This window comes from Argiope bruennichi, chromosome 1 (assembly GCF_947563725.1).
Source record: "Argiope bruennichi chromosome 1, qqArgBrue1.1, whole genome shotgun sequence".
Lineage (NCBI taxonomy): Eukaryota > Metazoa > Arthropoda > Arachnida > Araneae > Araneidae > Argiope > Argiope bruennichi.
The window spans coordinates 53,387,454-53,413,738 of record NC_079151.1 but is presented as its reverse complement, the minus strand read 5'-3'; the positions used below and the strand labels follow the sequence as shown (position 1 = coordinate 53,413,738).

Here is a 26,285-nt window from a genome sequence, read left to right as displayed (position 1 = left end):
GAAACCACCAATTCTGCCAATACATTAATCATTTTAATAAATTAAAAGTCTCCATAGTAAAAAAAAAACGGCTATAATTGGCGAACCAAAGAGGCATCATTTTTTTTATCATGACAATGCAAATCGCATGTTATGTTCGCTGTAATAGAAAAGCTATAAAAGTTTAATTGGAATGTTCTATTGCATCCTCTGTACTTCTCAGATTTTGATTCATCCTGTTATTACTTGTTATGGACATTAAATAATTCTTCCATGGTAAATAGTTTTAATCCGTAAACAAAATAAAAATGTACCTCGAGGAATATTTTACAAGTAAACTCCACAGTTTTAGAAAAAAAATGGAATAATGTGTCTTTCTGAGATGGAAAAAAAAATGACAGAGCAGGAAGATTTATATATAAAGGAATAAATCAACTTTAAATGGCAAATATTGTGGATTCATTTAGTATAAAATCAGAGAAAGTGGTCCCCCCAAAACTTTCCGCATAATTTCAAATAAACTTGTCATACCAGAGAACATCCTTGCATGGCACTGGCGTACGATAGTTGCGAAAAATGAACTTTCGGTGTCAATTAAGCATTTTTACTGAATTTATCGTATTATTCTTGGCCAATGTTTTGATGATTAATTCCTGTCATGTGTTAATAGTATCTAAAAATCGAATGTGTGCATTAGACATGGTTTTCTCAACCGATCAAAACAAAAATTTGACGTAAAAATGCATAAAATCATATATCGAATTTGATATATTGAAGTCATTCAGTTTTTGAATTATTGCATTTGCATGTTTCTGAAAGTACAGACCAACAGACAGTTAACCCTTTGCTGGGTTTGGATCAAATATTGACTGGTGTTCACACTACGGATGTTAAATCTGTGTATCGAATCTTATATATCAAGTTCTCTTCTTTTTGAAGTTATCGTGTTATTTTATATTCGAACAGTCGGACAAACGGACTTCCTTTGAGCAGAATTTACGCAAAATGTGCTAGAAATCTGCAAATTTGGTGTAAAGACCGCATACCAAATTTCAACCATCTAGTCTGAAACGTTTTTGAGTTATCTTAGTCATAGACAGGCGGACATTTTCCGAAAATGTGAATTTCAAACACATGTAGATCTAAAACGTGGAGAATCGTCAAACTCTCGAGTTCGGATTTTTTGACGATTACTATACTTTCTCTATACTACGAGTACTAGAAAGTAAAAAGGGGAAATAAATTTATGGAGTACTATAATATTTAGTGTTTTTCCGAATTCAAATAATCCAAATGCAATAACCTTTACGTAATTTATATTTGTAGTAAAAATAACGAAATAATAGTTACAATGTGATTTGGTTATTTTAATGAATATTCACTTAATAGGTAAAAGATTTAATCAGTTATTATTTTTGTTTTATAGCATTTTTCATTGAAACACTCAAACAGTGAAAAAAAATTTAAATTTGTCATATGTTTGATTACTTTGATTACAAGCCGTAAATAACTATTTTCAGATAATTATGAACAACAAAAAACAAACAAACACTGAGCTGATTTTTACTTCCATTTCTATACGAATACCTTCTGAAATTTTTATTTTATTTGCCTACATTATTATTTTGTTTTAGAATGTCTCATATATTTTCTATCTGGATGGAATCCCTTTTCTGAATAAGGTAAAATTGTCGCCCTGGATTGGATCACTTACAGGAAAGATTATTAATAAATCTTTATTTTCGAGACAACTTGTAGCTGAATTTACTTAGACGGAAAAGCTATGATAATTTAGGTAAAAAAAACTCTAATGTGTTGTCATTATTACCTACTGATGCCATTTCACAATATCAAGAATATCAAGGATGGAAAAAATATCTTACGGTTGATGTAATTATGTTTCTGTTTTCGCCTCTTATCGAATTCTATTCGCTTCCATTACTGTTCTAATTCGCCTCTATTATCTGTTTCGCCTCTTATGTTTACAGAAAAATACACTGTTTTTGTATACTCGGTTACAGTTTTTACAGCAATATTACAGTTTCTGTAAAAAAGTACAATGTAAAAAAGGAAGCGGTAAAAATTTCCTTATTACACTTACTATTTTTTTATAATCTTATATCATTATTTTTTAGTGCGGAATCTCATTGGTAATGATTATTTTACTAACCTAAGCCCTTCAGAATTTTTCAGGTGTTTTTTTTTTCTCAATAGAAATATCTATTTTCAGCACTGAGTACTGAATTTCATGTTTGAGAATACTAAGTTCTCTAAAAAGGGGAGTAATTTCGTTCGCAAATATCTGAGTAATGCTTAATCTAGCTTGTTAATATTAGAGAGAATCAGATACATTAGCAGCACTCAATTTTCTTTGCGGCTAAAAGTGTACTGAGTTCTGCTTATTATTAAATATCAGCTTTATCTATACTTATATAAAGCACAATGTGTGTGTGTGTGTAGGCGCTCTACAGGCCAGACCGTTTCACCTACAGCTACCAAATTTGGAACATGTACACCTTGGAAGTCAGGAATGTGCACCTGAGGCCCCTTTTTTGAATTTTTAATTAGAATTTTAATTATTAATTAAAAACTTACTTTCCCGCCAAAAAAATCTCCATTTCCCCATCGCCAAATGAGTAAGGCTTTAATTTTTTTCCCCGCGTTAATAAGGTTAGGCTTAACATTTTTCGACCGATCATTTCAAACGATTCTGTTTATTTTCTTAATGTTTGAAGCATTTAAAATTAAACATTGTTAATGAATCGATCTTTCAGATTCATTCTGAAGTACTTTTGAATTAAAATAAAACAGAATGAAGGAAATTAAAAATTTCTAATCTGCATAGCGTTACCCCAACTGGCATAGAAAAATTGAATAACTGGATTTAATGCATTTGTGTTACCAACTGGCGTTGGAAATTCTCGCATGCGCATTGTGTTCTGATTGTTGACAACTGTTTTAAACGGATTCGGATTTGATTTAAATCATTTTCAGGTTAGTTGTATGCTTTGTATTATATTAATTGCCGATTAATCATTTCCATTTTAATTTAAAGTATAAATTTTACGGGAGCTAACAAAAAAATTAGAAAGTTACATATTACGTTATGACTGAAGACCTTCATAATATTATGAGTAAATTATATAACTAACAAAATTTGAAGTTTTAAAATATTTTGATAAAAAAAGCTATTAAAGTAGGAATTACATAAAATATTTAACTATTAAAATTTTAACGAGCATTAAGATTGGCAAACTGACTGGTCGCCAAAGGCGGCTAGTAATTAATAAGAAAGGGAAACAATAAAAAAGAAGCAGTAAAAATCTCTTGTTCGAAAGGCTTAAAACAGCAAACTCCATTTCGGTATCGATTTTAAAATAGATTTTTGTTCAAAAAATAAACTTCATGAGCAATATTAAAAAAAAAAATAATAACGTTTAAACTGTTATACAATGAAAATTATAAAAATTATTATGAGGGCTTCAAATTTAGTAAGCTGAATGTCAAAAATCATGTTTTTAAATAAATATCAGAGCTCATAAAAATGAATTATTCAGAGCTCATAAAAATTGGAAGAAGCAGAAATTGTTTGACCGAAAAGATATTATTACAAATTATTTATCTGATATTTTTGATTTCTGTCAATTTTTCGGTTCTTTTAAAAAAATGAAAACTAACGGAAGTAATGAGTCTTGTAATTTTTCCTTCCTTAGTTTTTAATATGTCATAGTTCTCGATTTAGTCTCATAGTTCTTCCCATTAATCTAACACAAAGTTTACCATGTTCTACTAAATTATATTGAGCTTCTATTTATATTGCAGTGGATGGCGTGCGTGCTCGTCTGTTTGGACGGGCTGTAATCATGTTAACAGTATTTCAGGTCTGATTCTCACAAATTAGCCTACGAAAATTGCAGTAAAAAATCTCATACATACTGGCAGAATGCTGAAAAAATTTCAAAAATATTATTTATACTATATTTTAAATGTAAATATATAATATCAGAAGCATTTTTTTCCTTTCAGTGGGGTCTTCTTTATCCATAATGTTGATATACATTCAAATCAAAATAAATAATTAAAATCAAACTGAAGCAAACAATCATCCACAAACAGAAAAAATCTCCATTTGGGGATTTTTTCGGGACATATACAATCTGACAAACCACTATAGCTTAATTTCTTCTCTGAATTCCCATTTTAAGACACCGTTTGATTTTGGGGGCAATTATAACAATACTTTCTTTTTGTGCTGTCAACTTTGCAATGATCCAACCTTTCATTACCATATATTTCAATTAGCTCCTTAACCCAATTAAATTTATATTCTTTTATCTTTTCTTTTATGAACCATATTTCCCTATTAAAAATGTGACATGATTGCATAGTTCGTAAGACTGATAGAGAATCTGAAAAAATTGAGCATTTCTGCCCGTCATCCATCTTTCAGAATATTCAATGGCCATCTTTCTTCATCATGCACTTCTGTCTGAAAACTTGTGGCATGGTTCGAAAACCAAATCCTTGTAATGCAGGCATCCCAATTAAATCGACAATAATATCGGCAGTTGTAGAAAGACGAATTTTGAGCGAACGTGTAGAGCAACGCTCCCATTCCTTGAAATATCATACCTTATTTATCACTACTTCATAATATGGGATTATATTATATACTAGGCCGCCTTTGGCGTCCAGCCGGTTCGCCATCTCAATGCTCGTTAAAATTTTAATAATTAAATATTTTATGCCATTCCTACTTTAATAGCTTCTTCATCAAAATATTTTAAAAATTCAAATTTTGATTGTCATATAATTCACTCATAATATTATAAAGGCCTTCAATCATAACGTAATATGTATCTCTTTAATTTTGTGTTAACTCCCGTAGAATTTATGCTTTAAATTAAAGTGGAAAGGATTAATCTGCAATTAATATAATAATATTTTTTACTGAAACAAAGCATTTTTTTATAATATGATTACTGATAACAGAGTCACTGAGCGTTTAAACTTTATGGCCGCTAAAGAATATCTTTCTTAATTTATGTAATATCTCAAGAATTTGTCAAAATTTTTTCTCAGATTCATAATGAACAGATAGATTAATTAACAATGTTTCATTTTAAATGCATCAAACACTAAGAAAATAAAATGAATCGTTTAAAATAATCGGTCGAAAACAGGTTTAAAAAAACTACTTAAAAAAACGATGTACTTAAAACTATAAGCATATACAGAAAATATATAACTAACATAAATACAATTTAATTACAAAAGCATGCACTAACCTAAAAATAATTTAAATCATCCGTTGATAATGGTTGTCATGTCAACAATCAGAACACAATGCGCATGCGTGAATTTTCAACACCAGTTACGGTAAAGCAAATGTGTGAATTTTTCTACGCCAGTTGGGGTAACGCTATACAGATTAGACACTTTTAATTTCCTTTATTCTGTGTTATTTTAATTCAAAAGTACTTCAGAATGAATCTGAAAGATCGATTAATTAACAATGTTTAATTTTAAATACATAAAACATTAAGAAAATAAACAGAATCGTTTGAAATAATCGGCCGAAAAATGTTAACCCTAGTCTCATCACTGTTGAAGGAAAAATTGAAGCCTTACTCATTTGGCGGTGGGGAAAATGGAAGATTTTTTGGCGGGAAAGTAGTTTTTAGCTAATAATTAAAATTCTAATTAAAAATTCAAAAAACAGGGAACTCAGGTGCACATTCCCGACCTCTAAGGTATACATGTACCAAACTTGGCAGCTGTAGGTCAAATGGCCTGGCCTGTGGAGCGCCAACACACACACATTGAGCTTTATATAAGTATAGATAAGGCATTCAATATTATGAAATGAACAGTATTCATACTTCTGACAAGACATATCGAATTGATATTATTGAAATTTTATGCGTGCTCCAGTGTTTGAAATTATCCAGTTTTTCAATATATATATATATATATATATATATATATATATATATATATATATATATATATATATAAACCCACGGCTATCATTTGTTTTGATATATAGTTTGAATGTATCAATGAAAATTAGGAGAGGACTTCAGAGTTTTAAATTATCCTACAGCTCTGCCCTACGTAACTGATTCGGGATGAGATAGAAAAGGCGAAATATAGAAAATCTATAGATATTTGATAATAGAAAACACGCTTTATTGTAGTATTATAAATCCACATGATAAAACAATACCACGGGGACTGTCTCCTTAGCTTCTACGAATCACTCATCAAGGAAAATTACACTTAACGATTAGGAAAATGTTAATGATTTCCATCCATGATTTCAAAATGATTTTAATGATCGTATTAATGATTTTCATTAATTGGTCTCTGAGGCGGATCTTACAATTTGTAAAGGAACGATGATTTTTGTTTATTATGATGATTATAGCTGATGATTATAGTTAACATCTGTCCGCGTAGAAAAATAAAGCCAAGAATCTATCTGATAAACGCAATGTGTGTATAGATCCTTTTCCATGAAGAATTATACAATTTCAACTGCAAGAAAAAATTGAAATGGATGGTATGAAGCACCATTTTTATTCTTGTTAAGTTATTATAATGAAATAGTTATATTATTTTATTACTAATATACTACTTTTGTCATTTTTCGTTAAGTACGGAATTTTATTTCTTTATTGCATCAAATGGAGATTTCTCTATTTGCCAGTGAATGTTTTAGCCATTTATAGCTATTGAATTCAATTTAACAGCAGAGCACATTCTAGCAATGTATATTTCACTACCTTTAAATTGCGCTGATTTATTTTCGGATCGATTCTACTAAAACAAATTTCGATTCTTTATACATTACATACATTTCGCTTATTACCTTTACAAAACCTTCCTTTTGAGAATTTGAAAAGGTAATAAGCAAAATGAAGCCTCTCTTCCTTCCTTTCATTTTGCTTATTAGGTTTTCGCCTGCTATTTGGATAATTGAATTTTAAGCGTTGAGATATTGCTGTCTCGATTATACCACAATTCAGAAAACGCATGGATTTTCTAACTCATTTTATTTAAAAGATTATTTGGGGAATTTTAAATAACCATTTCACTTAATTGCAGATCTTTTTCCCTTCTCATCGTAAGCTGTTGCTAAAAGTAGTTTTATGGAGCATTTTTCACTTCCTACTATTAGTTCACACTCTCCCCATATATATGTTCACATTTTTAATCGTTAATAAAATACTTTTTATTCATCCACTCAAGTTCAAATACATTTTTTAAAACTTGTAGTGGATGGCACTTGATATTAATACAGTTTTTTTGTCAAATATTAATTCATTAATAAAATTTAATTAATTAATTTTAGTTTTATACGGGAGAAAAAAATTTCTCTTATATAAGATATTTAGCAGGATATAAATTTAGGAATAAATACCGTCAGTGGCGAAGCGTGTAGATCGCTGTAAAAAAATTTCTTTTTCAGATTCTTTTTTCATTCTGGGTTCTAGTCTGAGTCAAGGAGGGAACAAAATATAAAATGAAACATGTGAATAAATGAGCGAGTGTATGTGTGTGAGAGAGAAAGAATTTGTTCTAACTTAAAAAAATGGATGACAATTATTTATAAAGAACTTTCTGCAATATAGTGAAAAAATAGTAACAAACAAAAATAATAGTCCAACACTATATATAAGGTGCGTTTCAATTTTTTAGGGGCACCAGTAAAAATGAAAATAAAATCGTAAATAATAAATATTTGACATTTATTTCTGAAATAAGTTAGATAAATAACAAAAATAAATATTCTAAGATAATTTAGATTAAACAAATAAAGATTAAACAAATAAATTTCAACTTTGAAATTACTAAAAAAAAGAGTAGCACAAATTTTGTGTTTCAAATTTTTAGGGACAGTGGAATTAAAAGCTTCAAAACTTCAAATTAAACTTTTTTACCGTTCAATATTAGCACCATTTTTTCTGATGACATCATATATTCTGTTTGGCATGGAATATATTAGGTTCTGAAGAAGCGTTGGATCCAGAGAATACCATTATTGCTTGTTGAAGCTGCATTTTCGAATGAAATTGGCGCCCTCCTTCATAAACTGTTCTTGCCAAAAGACCCCATAGATTTTCAATGGGGTTTAGATCGGGGCTTCTGGCTGGCCAATCCATAACTTTCACATTGTTATCTCTAAACCACTTTTTTGTTGATTTTGAGCTGTGGATAGATGCATTATCCTGTTGAAAAGTCCAATTTGGACCACATATTTCAGGTCTTGTATTAAGTAAATGTGTTTGTAACATTTCTTGGTATCGATCAGAATCCATTCTTTTATTCACAAATGCCAGTTCGCATGTACCATTGAAGTTAAAAGCTCCCCAAATCATAACAGATCCACCGCCCATTTGCCTTTTGGAGAAAATCTCTGGTTCTTTTCTTAGATTATGCCAGTAATATCTCCAACCGTCTGGCCCATCTGGATTAAGCTTCTTCTCGTCGCTGAACATGACTTCTATCCACTCATCTTTGAAATGCATGTGTTCCTTTGCCCAGGATAAACGTTGTAATTTGTGTTGTTTGGCAAGTGGTGGTTTGCAAGCCTTTTTCGCATATTTCATGTTTTTATTTTTCTTGATTGACCTCCAAACAGTAGTGTAAGAACATCCCAGTTTCAATTCTTTTGTTACTTTTCGTACTGATGATTTTCCATTTACACATTTCTGAATAATTCTCCTGCGGGTACGTGAATCGAGCTTTGGCTTAGGTCCTCGCTTTTGAATGGCAGTTGATTTCCCATTTAACTGCTTCATATAATTTTCCACAACACGTTTTAAACGTTTTATGAGGACTGCAATATTTCTCAAAGACTTTTTTTCGTTGTAATGAGCTTTTATTTGACCTTTTTCAAGATCTGATAACCATTTACCTGTAGCCATATTTCTTCGGCAAAAAATTAAGTACTAACGTGGACGTTTTCAATATAAGCTTTTTAAGTTATTAAAACAACTGGTAGTAAATGAAAATGAGCAATAATAAAGATTTAACTTGAATTTGTATACCATCTCATCTAGCTGTCCCTAAAAATTTGAAACACAAATTTGGCATTTTTTTCTATTTTCTTCTTTTATTAGCATTGATATTTATTTAATTATTTTTGATTATTTTATTATATTTAATTTTTTATGTTTTTCAAAGAAGTTTTTACAGATATTAGGTAAAAATTATTCCAATTTTATGTTTTTATATGATGTCCCTAAAAATTTGAAACACACCTTAGAAAGGAAAATGGACAATTGTGAGGAAATTCGCTTTCTCTTTTGCCACTTAATGTTGTGATTCTGTCATATTCGCATCATATATTTATATTAATTGTAATCATTTAATAAAAAGTAACTAAAATAAAATTTCTCTTTGTTGACCTAAGAAGGAATTGACTTAAAATTTTTTTTATATATTACGTGTTCATTACAAAAATGTATCAGATCGCAAATGCACATTCCCCTAAGGGAGCATTTTGGAAGTTTATTTACTTTTTTTCGTATCCAGCTGCCCTTTTCTCAAAAAACGGAAACTCATATTTGTTTATGTTTAAATTCATGCTTATTAATGTATCATTTCTTCTTATTTTTTAAAGAAATTCGTTGGAAAGTAAACTATATTTTTTTAATTCAGTAAATATGTATATGCTAAGTTTATACGCATAAGTTTCTTTTTCCTTATTCCTATTTAGTTTACTTGTTTTTGCAAATAAAAATTAAGACTAATTTTGTTAATAAAATTCAGACAATTTTGACAAGGACAATGATTAGAATTTTTTTATTTTACTTCAATTATAATTCAAGTAAAGTGTTTTATAATAATTGGTAATATGCTGCTGAAAGCACAAAAGTCTAAAGATAATGGAATTCTAATTTTAAAATGCCATTCTCTGGAGTGGAAAAAACTGTGCAAAACTTTACAATATATTATGTGCAATATATATTATAAAAGGAAGATGCATTAGTATAAGGAATTGTTACAATTACGAGGGTGACCTTTAAAACAAGGTTTATTACCAATTCTTCCTTATTGCAATTCGATGAGTTTTCCTTTTTTCATCGATATATTCTTGGATCATATATCATACACTTCAAAAGTGAGGAGCTCCTTTCGAGGAAATTCCAGAAGGCCATTATCCTCTTAGATAGCATTAATCATTAACTTTTAATCATCATTAATTACTTTTAGATGATAATGACATGTTCCAATCATTAGCCTGATTAAAAAGTCATAACATTATCCAAATTGAAATTTTTGTTTCTAGGAAATAAAGGGAAATCGAAAGTACTTTTTATTTTTTGATATTATGGTATATTTAAAAAAAATGTTTATTATTTACTGATATAAATGTTTTTCAGTTGATTCTTGTTGATCGTTCTAAAAAAATTCTTTTTACAGAAATGGAATTTTATAGGAATATTATTAACTTATAGGAAACGGGAATTTATCTTATTGGAAACATCGATGTTTTTAACACAATGAATTTAAATCAAATAAATTAACAGTAAGTTAATTAAAAAAATTTTCTGAAATTTTGACTTTTCTGAAATAATTTGGGCTAATACTAGCGTATGTAAGAATATCCATGAAAGATTACACAATATTTTTTACTTTCTCGTACACGCAGTATAGAGAAAGTATAGTAATCGTCAAAAAATATGAACACGATATTTTGACGAAACTTCACGTTTTAAACCTCCATGAGTTCAAAAAATGCATTTTTGAAAAATGTCTGTCTGTCTGTCTGTCTGTGGCTAAGATAGCTAAAAAACACTTTGGTCTAAACTTATGAAATACCAAAATATTTATATCATATATGTTATGCAAAATCTTTCCAGGAAAAGTCTGTTGGTCCAGTTTCTCGAATAAAATTTAACACAATAATTACAAAACGAAGAGAACTAGACATATAAAATTCGATGCACAGCATTCACATGTATAGTCTAGACACCTATAAATTTTGAGACAAATCCAACAAGGGATTGACCGTCAGTCCGCATTTTTAGAAACATGAAAACGCGATTACTCAAAAGACCCAATGATTTAAATATAACGGATTTATATTTGTATGTGATTTTGTGACTTCAGTGAATGTTTTGTCAGTTTTGTGACATGTGAAGTGTAGTTTCGTGTCAATTTTTTGTTTCAGTCGGTTGGGAAAAACCATCTAAAAACAAATTTGATTATCAGATACTATTAACCGCATACGAGGGATTAATCGCTTAAAAAAATTAAGTGAAATTTTTGGAATTCCACATAAATGCGTTAACATAGAAGAAGGAAGTAACAGAAAGAAAGAGGAAATAACATGGAAGGAACATAAAAATGTTAGATCAATATCCAATTTACTTTTGAAAAATTCAACTTAGTTGGAAAAACAAACAAACAAACAATAAAAAAAAAATTCGTTGCAAAATCTAATTTTGTATTTGTAATTGTGTCGTGGTTTGTTCTAGCTAAATATTAACAATCCGAGTTTATTAATACAGTTAATAAACTACTAACTCGAAAGCTTTCCGTTACGAAAACTGAGAGTTTTTAGAAATTCGATCCACCAGGCCCTTTTATGTATGCGTATCAAATTTCGTTCAGAACTTTGCAGTACTTTCAGAGAGAATTGATTTTGTTTGATGTAAACTCCACAAGATAAAAACCAACCTACTGGAGACCCGAGTGAAGCTCAGTTTGTTAGCAGCGAGAAAGACCTTTCTTCTGTTTTTATTCACAGAAATTTCGGAAGGATAATCGACTCTATTCAGAATTTCTCCTGAAGGAGCACGATTTTTTCTAATTATAAATATTCTATTGTTTTTATTTAAATATTGCAGCATTTCCCTTATTTTTCAAATCAATTCGTATCTCAGCCTCTGCAATTAATTCTCCCGAAGAAATGAATCGAGATCTTAATTTTTATGATCAATGAAATACGTTGTTTAATCCATTTTTTTTAAAAAAATCGCTAATATATAAGGTGCGAATATCGTAAAGACATTGTAAGCTAATAAAATTATCGTTGTTTATTAAAAGGAAGACAATTTATTTTCAGATGGAAATTATTGTTCATCTGATAGAAGATTTGTTAAGTTTCATAGGGCTATTCTATTGTAATAAAAATATTACATTTATGATTATTGCGTAGAATTCAACAATATCTTAATTATGGCGAATCACGCGATGAAACGACTTCATAATTTTGGACTGCTCACATTTGTTAAATTATTTCTCATTCTTTCATCCTTTTAAACAATAATTCACCATTTCCTATTTATTTCATTTTAGAATTATCTTGCCAATTACAGCAAACGTAAGAGAGTCATTCTTTAACGTCCCATACCTTATATACAGAATATATATATTTATTCCTCAAAAATGGCTCTTGATGCGGTGCGAAACAAGAGAATTCTGATTTGCATTAGCTCCGTTATAACACGCTTAAATAATAAACTAAGAGTCATAGTTTACGCTTATTCAAATTTTTGATTTTAATATTTATAATTCAATAAATAGTTTCTTTGCATTTAGAATACATTTTAATTTTACATTTTTTTATTAGCATTGAAAGGTTTAACATTATTCAAATTCTTATTAGTAACCATATAAAGCTGCAACATATAAGCTTTACTTTGTGTAATTTTGCCTGTTAGAGAATTTATTCATTTAAGGCATAAAAAATTTAAATTGATCAGCAGACCTTAAATATATTATTTGAACAATATCTCGATAGTTCATAGAAAAGACGCCTCTTTAATTCGAACACACTTAACAATTTGCTATAGGTTGGTCGGCATCTTTTAAGCCGACAATAATCATCTGTACGCAGCCTATGCCTCCATCGCCATTTTTTCTTGCATTAGAAGAATTCATAACTGAATGAGATGACACGTGCTCGGAAATCTGATTGGAAGTATTTTGAAAACGAAATTATTCGAAACTTGGGCATTCTCTTCTATTTCAAAAATTTGGATTCTAAATTCCTTTTCAAAATTTAAGTTAATGGACGCATACGCCTTGCTTTTATGGATACAAAATTAGTTGTTTTTTTAGAACAAAATCTCAATTAGAACATGTTCGGTTCCATCTGCGATTCACCAGACATTCCATCATTGAAAAATCGTCTGCAAGAGGAATAATTATCATTATTAAGTACCTTATTTTGAATAAATTCAGTCATTTTTAGATCATTTTCAAAAGCATTAACTCTTTATAAATTGTTTACCTGGCTTATTCAAACGATTATGGACTAGTCATCTTATGGCCAAAATCAAATTAGGACCATGATAGTGATGTTATTTAGATTTCAGAAATATCAGAAATTTGACTAAGTAGCCAGGTATATAAAAATACCTATTTATTAAATCTTCGTCAATCCATATACAAAAAAAAAAAAAAAAAAAAATTCTGTTACAATGATCTATAGCCGCTGTTTTTAATAAAATCTGCCTAATAACAGACGCGTCTCCATCAAGACAATGAAATAAAAGCAGAGGCAAATACAAATGGAACTGAATCAAGAGCTCTAATGCTCACATTTATAGAGAAAGTTTATTTGTACGAGTGCAAGAAATAAAAAAAAAAAAGGTGACGCTTACTGATTTGATGTGCGAGAATCAAACTATTGTAGATCTGAGTTCAGAATATTCGGACTCTTCGGAAGATTATGAACATAAATAGGCACGAGTTCAAAGTTTATTAATATTAAAGAATAAATTGTTTTCGAAGATTAAATAATTTCCCTGCCGTTTCTCTTTTACAAATATTCAACACAATCAATATTATGCTATTTCAAAATCTTTATACCTTCAAAATAGTCTATCTCAGAAAAGAATTATAATATTATGAAAAAAAAAAAGCATATCGTTTAATGATATATTTTCTAAAACTTGCTTTCTCTCATTATTCATAGTTATAGATATCAAAATGGATAATCAAGCCGATACTTGTAGAGAGGAAGCATGGCAAGCAACCCTTCCTACTTTTCTGCTCAATTTGGGTGGTAAGAATTCTCAGATGTTTAAATTCTTTGTTAAATGTTAAAAATATCCATTGAAAACATATTTTTCATACTTTTTTTTTGCTAAGTTCTATATTTTTTTTATAAAGATAAAAATGCTGAACATAAAAGAAACTCTGAGAAAAAAACTTTGGAATCAATAAATTTATTTTTTGTGTTAATACTGCATACATATAACGCATATAATACAACGCAACATCAATTCAGAAAAAAATAATGTATTTTAATAGGAAGTTAGAGATCTTAACAATATACCACAAAAATACTAATTAAATTTTTAAAAAATAAATATTTTTGGTTTTATATTTTATAGATGAAAATAGATACCGTCTCAAACGATCAAAGAAAAGAGAACCGCCAAGCGTTTATTGGCATTAAAAAGTCTGCAATGTTAAGAAAAAAAGGATGGGGGGGATGAGGAGAAAAGTGTTGTTTCTGTGTCAAATATGTAAATATTTCTATGCGATGCACTGAAATATCGCGAATAAGAGATTAAAAACTAATTTTCTCCATTCGTATTTGAACTATTATTCTGGAAATTTATATGCAATCAGTCAGGAACAAAGTAGCCAAAGTATAAAGGAAATAAAAAGCGATACCTAGAAAGTTGGAAAAAAAGCTTGATTATCTACCAGTGTGAGATGTTGAAAAAAGTCCTACTTTCATTTTACGGGAAGAAAACAAAACAAAAAATTAAAGAAAAAGACAAAGCGTGACAAAGGAAATGTCACTTTATTCATTATTTATACTATAATTATATTTCAAATAAAAAGGAAAACCAACGAACAAGTCACCCAGCCCTCCAACTATTTATCCTATTTTATTAAATTTTAGCTACACATGAAGGACCTTTATATGTAACATTAAAGGTCCACTACATTTCACCATCTTCCATCTTCGAGAAAAATTGGAAAAGCAGAACACTGTAATGCATTCACTGTAGAAAAATTTTGTGACAGATTCGCCAGCTAAAAGGCCGATTATTTTGGCTTCATGTGAAAGTTCATCACCTTCAAATATGTTATCAAGGATCGATTGTCATCATCCACCTTCAATTTTTTTAAAAAGAAATTTATAATAATTCTTCATGGAGAAATCCTGTGACAAAGTTCGCCAGCCAAAACCATTGAATCAATTTAAAAAAAAGTTTTATTTCATACGAAAACTCAGGATCTCTAGATATGTCATTTAGGATTTCTTTCTCCGATTGTCCTCCAAAGTTCTCCATTTTCGTAAGAAATTGAAAACATTTTACTTCTTTGTTCATTCCATGTGGAGAAAAATTTCGACAAAATCTTCATCCTCTATAACTGAGCTGATTTCAAAAAACTTATTATGAATACTCAGAGCTCCTTGATATATCATCAATGATCGTTTATCTTCATCCTCTATATTTTGAGATATTTTGAAAAACATAACTTTGCAAGTTTTCAGCCTAAACTCCTGCAATGATTTTGTTAATTTTTACCTAGAACTGGATGATTTCGACCTTTTGAAAGATGCTAATTAATTAGAATTCTCTATAATTATTGTACAACTTCTATTTTATATAATTGTAGCTACCCTTTTAATATATTTTGCTATGATAAGATGTATTTAATAAAGATAGATTGTCGCGACAATATCAATCTTTTAAATCAGGATTTTCTAATGATCAGAAAAATGTTATTAATATAATCACGTTAACGGATTTTGGTGGAATACAATTTCGAAAAACAAAAAAAAGGTACTATTTCAAACTATTATTATATTATAATAGTACAGCATTTTAACTGATCAGCTATGTTTGAAAAATAACGAAATCGGTCAAAACGTTGAGTCTTGGGATTTATTTTGAAAATGGATGTGGAAAAAATGAGATGATCCTGATGACACATCGAGGAATAAAGAGCTTTTATACGAAACTGAAATTGGCAAAATAGTAATTATAGATACTTTATTTAGTGATTGTGATTGGCAAACGCGGTCATGAATTTTTCAAATGAAGAATGAGCAGTGAATGAAGAGTTTTGAAATTTCTCTTGCAAATGAACGGTTGTTGAGAAGAGAACACCACTGATTTGATATGAAGTTCGTGTGATCATTAGTAGCATTTATTTAATATGAAACAGAAATTGATGGAATCGTAAAAGATTCGTAAAAATTTATTAATCGGCAGTCAATTATTTTAAAAATATGTGCAAAAAATTATGAACGAACAAATGGTGTCCAAAACATTGAGAACTAACTTTAAGTCGTGGAAAAGCTAGAATATAAATGTGAAACATAGATTTCGAGGTAATAAAATAAATAAATAGGTCGAAATACTTTGATATGGATCATTATTTTCATCTTCAATGAAACTGTTTAATGAACAAAATCTTATGCGGCAGAAAAATAATACATTTTTAGAATCAGTAATAATGAAAATTACATAAAACGCAATTATCAAAATTAAAACAATTTTTAAAAGTATATTTTTGAAGACTTATATAAGTAATGTAATGAAGATAACATTTTTTGATTTAAGGAGAAGTAAATGCTTTCTTTTAGCATGCTTTCACACCTTTCATTTTATTTTTTATTTTAATCATTTTATTTTTTATCTTAATTCTACAGTTTAAAAAAGGAGTAATTATTAATTTTCAATTCATTACAAAACTTAGTTATTGAAGATTATTATTTAAACATTACTAAATTAATTCTTCCTAGTTTTATGGAAACAAGTTTTTTTAAAAAAAATAATAAGTTAAAATCGTCTGAAATAACTAGCAAACAACTGCAATTTTATATTGCTGCGATACTTCGTTTAATGTTTTTAAAAACTAATTTTCGAATTTTTTTTTTCTGATTGCACAGATAGATGGCCAGAGGCAGGTAATATTTCCATAACGCAAAGTCAACAGGAGCCGAAGAAGCTAACAACAGAGGGTTTCTATGTTTTGTGCGGAGTTCCTTTCTTTTTAACTTTTGACATATTCATTTTGATATGTAACAAAATATAAATGTTTTTGATAAGGTCAGATGATAGGATAATAACTTTCGATGCATTAATATGTCAGGTCTTCAACTATTTAAGATCGATTGCAGATTTGTTCGGATATATTTATCGTAACAATTTTAAAAAAGATGCAAACAATCCTTACAAAAATCACTATACATTACAAACATTCTATACGGATTAAAATTTGAAAAATTTCACTTAAGATACAGAGAAAAATTTTTCTGAAAAGGATTCATTATATGGTCAGACCTGGTTTTGTGCGATCCTTTTTATGCGATTTTATTTTCGTGCAAATTTTCATATGCAGTATCAGAATTTTAATAATGTTGGCATTATAATACCGCTGTAATGTTTTCTATTAATGTACATATATACACTCATACAATGCATATGCGTATGATAACAACTAATTTTGACATTTCAAAACAAAATAATAATATATTCCAAAAATAAATAAATTCTAATATATTCAAGTGATGAAAGTGATTTTGAACCAGTTCATCACAAGAAGATGCGCGTTTTGGATTTCGACGACTAATATTGTATTATGTACATTTTAAAAATTTCGACATGTTTGAAATACAAAATTAAATTTAAAAAATTATGTCTAATTTAATTGTTTATTTTATTTGGAAAGCACTTTCTCATTATTTCGTAAATCTAAGACAGTTTCCGAGTGAGACTTTTTTAATGCGGTCTATCTTCATAGAATAAAACGAATTTTCTTTAATATATCGTAACAAATTATTTGCTATTGCTATTTATGAAGTTCCGGAATATTTTTGGGGGTTCGACTTATTTTATGCTGTCCCTATCTACCACTCAAAAACAGCTTTGACCATACTTCTAATAATATTTAGATGGAATTTTAGAAGTGAGACAAAAGAAAGTCATTTTTACTGTACAACAGAAATAAAAAAAATCAAATATATAAGAAATATTATTAGTAATTACAGGTAACTAGAATTTCTTACGGATGATGAAGTGAATAGTAATTTTTGAAATTTATCTGTGGAATAATAGTAATCCTATTTTTAAGAGCATTTTGTTAATCTGTACAAAGCATGATATTTGAAAAACGCATTATGGGTGGTACCTAAATAAAAATTAAGATTTTCAACATTTTTTATACTTTTGAAAACCGGTATGTCACTAACAGATAAATATAAAGTTTTCCACGTATTGAGGTTTTTTATTTAAGTGTTATATTTTTATTTTTATTTCTCGTTTCCGATGGCAAAATATGTGTTCTAAGTATTTTTTTCCCTTAAGAAAACCCATTATTTTTACCTTTTCAATTCTTTGTGTATTTACAAAATAAAAAGAAAATCAGAAACATAAAGATTTAATAAGTTCTGCTAAAATACACTACCCAGTTACTTATGTTTTATCACTTTTTTTGTGGACAAAAATTTGAAATGAGATTTCGATTTGTTTAGGTGCTTGATTGTGTTGTTCGTAATACCATCTCTAATCGGAAGCGCAATCAACGCTTTCGAATCTTTTTGTGGTGCATCCCCGAAGAAAAAGATTTCAACAAACGGGAAGGATCAAAGGAATGATGCAAATGGTGAAACAAATGTTACAACGACAAAGGAGGAAGATGAATCTCCAGCGATTTCAGGTAGAAATTTATACATTAAATGGTAATGTCATCTGCAAATCTTTTACAAAATATTAAATTGGTTTATGAATCTAAATCAATGGGAATGGTCCTCTCCGTCCCAAATGTTCTCTCTCGCACACTCTCTAACAAAGGTGTGATCCCAGAGAATATCCTGCATGGCATTGATGTACGGTAGTTGCCAAATATTAAACCTGGGCATGAATTTGGCACTTTTACTGAATCCCTCGTCCGATCCTTGGCGGATTTTTTGGTGATTAATCCCGAGAATGTGGTTAATAGTATCCGAAAATTGAGTTTATGTTTTATACGCATTTTACCCTGCCGATGAAAACCAAAATTCGAAACAGAACTACAATTATAGTCACAAAATCACCTACCAAATTTGATATATTCAAATCACTGCATTTTTGAGTAATCGTTTTTACATGTTTCTGAGAGTACATCCAACATAAGATCAATCCCTCGTTGTATTTGACTCATACTCTGACAATTGTCTGCATTATAGATTTGAAATCTGTGTACTGAATTTTATCTATCTAACTCTCTTCGTTTTATAATTATATCGTGTTAATTTATAATCGACCAGCCGGTTAGATAGACTTCATCTGAACGGAATTTGCTCAAAATGCGAAGGAAATCTGCACATTTTGTGTGAGGACTATGCATCAAATTTCATTCGTTTAACTCAAAGCCTTTTTGAGTTATCTATATCGCAGAAGGCATTTTTTAATATTATTTTTGAACTTAGGGTGGTCTAAAATGTGAAGATTTGGCAAAATCTCGAGTTCGAATTTCTTGATGATTACACTACTTTTTCTATACTTCATATATGAGAAAATGAAAAAGTTTTAAACTTAAAACGACCATTACGCTTCTAAAACTTTAATAAAAAAGATGGAATTTGTTCCCAAAATTTGAAATTTTTTTTCGTAAAAGCGAGGTTTTAAACAGCAGGTTTTTTAATTGTAGTTTTTGTGAACAAGTTCATTGTTTCAACCGCTTTAAGGGCAAACAATCATGCTTCCAAAAAATGTCAGAAATAAGAATTTTTAAAGAAAAAAATGTCAGAAAATATGGACCTTATTTCAAAGTTCATCATCATTTTCATGAAAGCAAATTCCAGATAAATAAGAAATAAAGTATACATATTTTTTATACATCTTTTCGAAATGTGACTTTAAATTAAAATTTTAAACATAAAAGGAATTCTAAAATATATAAAAAAAAATTAATCATCTTTTCTTGAAGATGAAAGATCAGGAAGTCATATAGACAATCAGAAGCTTGATAAGCTATGCATTTTCATGAGAACAAATGAAGGATGTAGAACGAATAACGTAAGATTTTCTTTATGCTTATTCCTAAAATGTGATTTTAAATTAAAACCATAAAAAGGGAATTTTAAAATACAAAAATAACTGATGACCTTTGCTTGAATATTAAAGATGATGAAATCATATGAACTAAAAAATAACAAAACATGAAAAAAAAATTTTGAGGCCTTAGTTGTCTGGAAAAAAGAATGCCTTTAAAAAAAAGGAAAATAGAAGCTGAACAAAGAAAATCAAATTACATAGATTTAATAATGATAACGGAAAACCAGAAAATTAAAAATGTCGTAAAAACACTAAATGCAGCATTTTTTAGAATATATGCGGAGCTGGTAACGCGAAATATTTAATTATGAATTCATTTATTTTTAAGCAGGTTTCTCTTCCAGCAAAGCATTTTAGTTGTTTTTCAGATGATAAAGGAAATAGTTAGACCTTGTAATATCTTCACCTTGACCGATCAAATAAGAGAGTAGAGTAACAAAACAATTCTCTTATTATAGTTTTAATTATGTTCACAAAAACAACTTGTTCTCATCTAGGTTAATATTATTTACAAAATTCACAGAGCAGTTGAAAGATTAAACATGAAATAGTTCCTCGATCAAATCGTAGTATAGACACCAAAAAACGCTAACAGGCTGTTAGTTCAATCAGCTACTCCAGGGGCCATTCCATAAATCCACCGATCTTTATCGGGTGGATCCTAATTTAGAAACCCAAATCACACGGAGCTTCTCACAATCGAACACCGACGTCTCTCTGAATCTCCTTCGGCTCCTCTCACTGCTCTTCTCTCAACTCTCTCTTTCTCTAAGAAATTACAGTATTTTATTTCCGTCATATCCCTGCCTCTGACTTTTTTATTGGTGAACTTGAGTTACTTTTCACCCAATAACTGCCCAGCAATGCTATCTCAACGGTCTCCAGCTGTTAATGATCCATCTTTCATCTGATCCATTTTAGCTGACCCCTCCCGAACGCATGTTAATTATAATCAATTCACATCTAACTAATAGAACTACAGCTACATTTTCTAATGCATGGCCAAAAATTCGCATGATTGTGGTGGAGTCTCTTTAATAATAAGAAAAGAATATATGCTTGTAATGTAAGTAGGCTTTGCTGGCGCTCTACAGAGCAGATCGTTTGATCTAGAGTTACGAAATTAATACAAAAATACACTTTGGAAAGTGGAAATGAGCTCCTCGGTGAAATTTCTTTTAAAATTTTCATCAGAATTTTAATTAATTAAAAGTTAATGGAAATTTTAGCTTTCTCCTTGATAACTTCCGAGAATATGTTCATTTTTATATTATTTTAAAATTCAAGACATTGCTTTTGAGCGATAGAAATAAACTAATCGTGCAAATTCTTCCCTAAAGTTTGATATTTAAAAAAAAACATTTTAGCATAATTTTGAACAATATATTTATTTCACTGCTTCAATGAAATCAAAAAATTTTATTATTGTCAGGCGTATTTAATCGAGTGACTTTCTGCCTTTTTTAAAAGCTGTGGAAGAACTGTTATTAAGGAATTGAGTAAGAATTGTTAAAATTACTGAGGAAGAATTATTATCTAATTACTGAGGAAGACTGTTTGTTATTTGTTCAGTTTACAGGTGGAATCACAAAGTGAAGTTTCAGTATCTCGAAAAAGTATATGTAATTAGAAGATGGATTAGCCGAATAATTACGTTTATAATTTAACTATGATGTCATTGGACTCAATTCTATTAGGAATGATTATGTGTAAATTATTGCCATAACAGGAAATAGGCCAATAAATTAACCATGTTTTAATACCTACGCAATTTAATGTTTAAAAATACTCTGTTTAGAGAATCATGGATATAAAGTTATGCCCAAAATATTGAAGTGAATCTAAGCAAAAATAACATCTCCGCCTAACTGACTGGTAGCCACTGGAGTCTAATCAAGCTATTTTCCTACAGATTCTCTAATTCCATCGCTTGTGCCAAAAGTGCATTACAGCTTTCTCCTTTCTTGCTTTGAGTTTATTTCTTCTCGGCAATTTTTGGATTTTCGTTGCGTCTATTTTTACCATCGCCAGTTTTTTTTAAATCGTTTTTTGTTGGAGAAAATATTTATATACGAATCACATATTGGTTACATATGAATATTTTTAAATATTATGTATATATGAACTGGTCATTTAAATAAAAAAAAATCAAGAATGTATTTAGTTTAAGTGTTATTCGAAACAATCTGCTATATTAAAGTATTCATTCTACAATTTATCTACCATTACTTATATTTTTGAACTTACACTCAGTTTTACCACGTTAAAATCAGGTCCGAGAGAGCGCTGTATGACATTTGCAGCATGAGAGCAGGTAGAAAAAGGCTCAAATAGTTAATGATAATTTTTTTTCAAGATCGCGTTTTTTCAGGAAAGAAACCTATATAAATAAACATCAAAAGCAAAAATGTTAAATATAAATGCATAAGTAAAAAAAATAAAGAAAAAAGCGCGACTCGAACCAAGGACTTGAAACACATGCGTCATTCATTTTATTCTGGCTACTTTACTGCACAACCCACACTTTGAAGAGGAAATAGAATATATTTATTCTAATAGTCAGTTATAAAAGAAATATTTTTTATGTATGTACAAAATCGTGTTTTTTTCAGGAAAGACGCCTATGTAGATAAACTTAAAAAGCAAAACCTTATCTAAATATAAAATTTGATCCAACCGTTACAGGAGTTTCCAAAATTCCCGAAATAAATATATTTCTATAAATACAAGAATTGATCATTTAAAGTTTGAAGATGAAGGCGTCATTTGGAGTCTTGCATTTTATTTTTGAGCAGAAAAGCATGACGGAATATCCTTGCTTGCATGCATAAAACTTCATATTTTTGTCATCAAATTGACTTTATTTTAAAAAATATAATTTTTTATTATGGAACTAACTATTTCAAAAATAAAAATGAAAGTTTCTATTTTCAGACTGGAGAGAAAACTGCAGAAAATTTTTTGACTGTTTCTGCATTCAGACAAATGCAAGAAAAATACTACGCATTTCATCTAGCCCGGGATATCTGGATTGCATAGACGGAATACGAGCAATACTTTTCCTCTGGATCTATTTAACGCACTTTTTCACCTTTTATGGTGCATCAATAAGTATGTAAGCTATTGATAACTATATTAAGTAAACTAAACACAATGGTCCAATCTTACAACGTAGACTGAATTACATTTGGATATAGCCATTTTGTTCCAGCTTTTGTTAAGAAGCAATAAATATTTAAGGTATTATATAATGGAATGTGAAAGTAATACATTAAAAAATTATTCCTTAATGTAAATCAATTAAATATTTATTAATAATAAAGGAGAATGTGTGTGAGTTCACTCTCAAATAGGGTGAAACGTTAAACAAATGCTATCAAATTTGGTATTAAAATGTGCACCTGAGAGTTTTATTTATTGAAATTTTGATTAAAATGATATTTAATTGCAAATTATGTGAAATTTAGATGTTTCTAAACCATTAATGTTGGAAAAAATGATAGAATAAAAATGAATTTCATACTCTCTTAAAATCAAAATTATCTTTTTGATGATATCATTTTAATTGTTGTGCATTTTTTTGTCTTTTTTAATTAATTAAAAAATTATTGAAATTTATTTTATGACAGTATATTTTTTGTTCCAACGAAATCAAATCGTTTTTACTGTTGCTATAAATATCCTACTGGATTGTTCTTTAGTTGTTGATATTGAAGATATGAAAATATTGCTTATTTATAAATAATGAGTGAGTTTCTGTTTAAAGTATGGTTTTACGAAACTTTTTTGAAATTGTGTTATAATTATAATTGAAGTTTAATTTCGCAATTAGATAATGATGAACATTTTTTTAATTGCGTTTATTTTTATTTCTCGATTCTTTTTTTGGTTGTTACTGTCATCTTTAAAGCTTGAAAATTGCTTTCGTACTATAGTATCGCATTGAGTTTTTATTTTTGAATTAGATAAATTTTTATCGGTTAATTCTTTGAGATATTACATAAAGTAGGAGAAATTCTCTACGATATAATTCAATGTTGAAACAATTTTAATTCATTTTTTTTCTGCATCTTTGATAATCATGCTCAGTTGCAGTAAGAATTGTTTTTTAGCATTATTCGATGCATTTTAATCACTTACGTTTCAAATGACAGGTCAAAATTTCGACGAGATAACAGAAAATTCGATACACGCGGTGTACAATGGGCAACACGATGGAGACTATTAAAATAATTTGCATTTCATAATTTGAAATTTAGAAATATTTTCTGAGAAATCCATTAACAGCAAGCTATATGGTGTTGCTTATGGTACTTGTCATTGACAAGCCCACTGCCGTCGGCTATTTTAAGACGAGTTTTAGCGTCTCTTGTTCCAACAGCGCCATCTTGGCCCAAGAGTAGGTCTTAGCTATTTATGCGTTACAGCCCTTTTCACGGACTTCATTCATACATTTCATTCACTCATCCACATATCTGAATCTGAAAATGACCACCTCTAATCCAGTACCCCCAGTGTTATTGTCTTGACTTGGAGGTTTTTGTGGCTACGAAGGATTTATACATGCACCAACCACCATTTACACCGAGAGTCTTCAGCTGGTGAGGTTCGAACTCATAACCGAAGGGGTGCGAATCCAACGTTCTACCAAATATATTTAAAAATTTTTTTTGCTACTGTTAACTTAAAAAAAAAAAGAAAAAATTGCTGGTTGTCAAGGCGAAAACATGAAGGGTTTTCATTTCCTTTTTTATTTTGAAGCACAGTCAACTTTTAATCTCTGTATGCTTTGCGGATTAGAGTAAATTTTCATTATGGACACCTTCTAAACTGCACGTCCAGCAACCCAATGACATCAGCTCAATTTCTCTACATGATGTTTCGTTTAATTTTCGCAAATATTAGATATACAGCTTTGCTTCCGTCATTTTTCGATAGCGGCTGCAGTCAGTAAATGTTGATCGAAATAGGTAAATAAAAAATGTCACATAGTAAGCTCCCACATTAGTCAACATAACATAACGCCATCCTGGGCCCAAAGTGCCTATAACATTGAGTTATCTAATCAGTGGGAGCACAAGATGGAAGGAAGGAAAACAAAAGAGGAGAAAAGATAGAAAAAAATAACAAACAATTCAGGGACCCCCACAGAGAATCCCATCGGTGTCAAATCCTACAAGACTGCATTTAATAACTAAATGGTGGGAACAAGAATACCTAAAAACAAATGGTGACAATGGGTTGAACTAACAAAGGAATGTGAGTATTAATTGAAAAGGAAGAAAAAGGGGAAAAAAATGATAAATAATATTGTAAACATCTATATGCATATATATGTATAAACAAATGTAGTAGAATCAGAAATCTGAAGCGTCCGTCTGGGTCCTGGGGCTTTGATTTCCTTCGTGAGAATGTAATTAGTGGTTCTGTAGGGTATTGCATTTATAGGGGAATTATTTCGACTGTTTGACGAATGACATTTGGTCTTGAAGGGAACTTGGTATTTATGAATATGATTTACTATAAAGGGAATTTTTCCGCGTGACCCGTCAGTCAACAGAACGACAGAACTACAATAATGAGTTTGCATCATAAATTTAGTTTCTGATTGTCGATATTAGTTTTCGAGCCCAATTCCCGTCGTTTGCGAGAAGTTTTGAGTTTCTTTGTCCACTTGAAGAAAACTGTGGGTGAAGACCGTCGAATGCTTTTAAATACCTATGGGAGTTTGAGTGGACGTTAAATACCTATGGGAGTGGTGAGTTTGATGACGAGGAAAAGAGGGAAAATTTTCGAAGATATTGAATGGAGGTCAAGACGCCAGAAGAATTGGCAGAATCATTGGAACAGCACTCAACAAACCCTTTAAAAACTATTCAAAGTCATGGGAAGATTCAAAAGGCAGGTGATTGGGTTTCGTAGGAGTTGAAGAAGAGAGTTGTTCTTTTTCTACTTTTGTACACCCCGCCACCAATGAACAAGGCAGTATCTACAGGATTTCTTGTGGCTAACTTCAGTCTGTAACATAACCATCCATATTACTGACAAATTCTCCGAACTGGCATCCTCTTCGAGGTGATTGGCCCTAAACGCAGGTGGTCAATCTCTGAACTTCCTCCTCATCTCTCTTTATATTTGTCATCTTTTTTTTTTACGAGCAGTAGGTCAACACTTTGAGAAAAAGTTTCTAAAAATTCACTGTATTCACGCGTCCCACAAGAAAGACAAACACTTTTAAACTTTAAATTTTTTGCAAAAAACTGTCGATTTTCA

The 26,285-nt window shown here is 29.7% G+C and overlaps 1 protein-coding gene across 1 annotated transcript in view; it reads left to right on the top strand.

Annotated features, from left to right (window-relative positions):
• Positions 1–6,393: 6,393 nt before the first annotated feature.
• Positions 6,394–26,285, top strand: part of LOC129981253 (nose resistant to fluoxetine protein 6-like) — a 45,615-nt gene continuing 25,723 nt past the window's right edge. Inside the window, exons 1-5 of the mRNA XM_056092022.1 lie at positions 6,394–6,544; positions 13,919–14,008; positions 16,865–16,949; positions 18,449–18,633; positions 22,947–23,123. Coding sequence (XP_055947997.1) covers positions 6,538–6,544; positions 13,919–14,008; positions 16,865–16,949; positions 18,449–18,633; positions 22,947–23,123 — 544 coding nt within the window. The 5' untranslated portion in view covers positions 6,394–6,537. The remainder of the gene's footprint in view (positions 6,545–13,918; positions 14,009–16,864; positions 16,950–18,448; positions 18,634–22,946; positions 23,124–26,285) is intronic.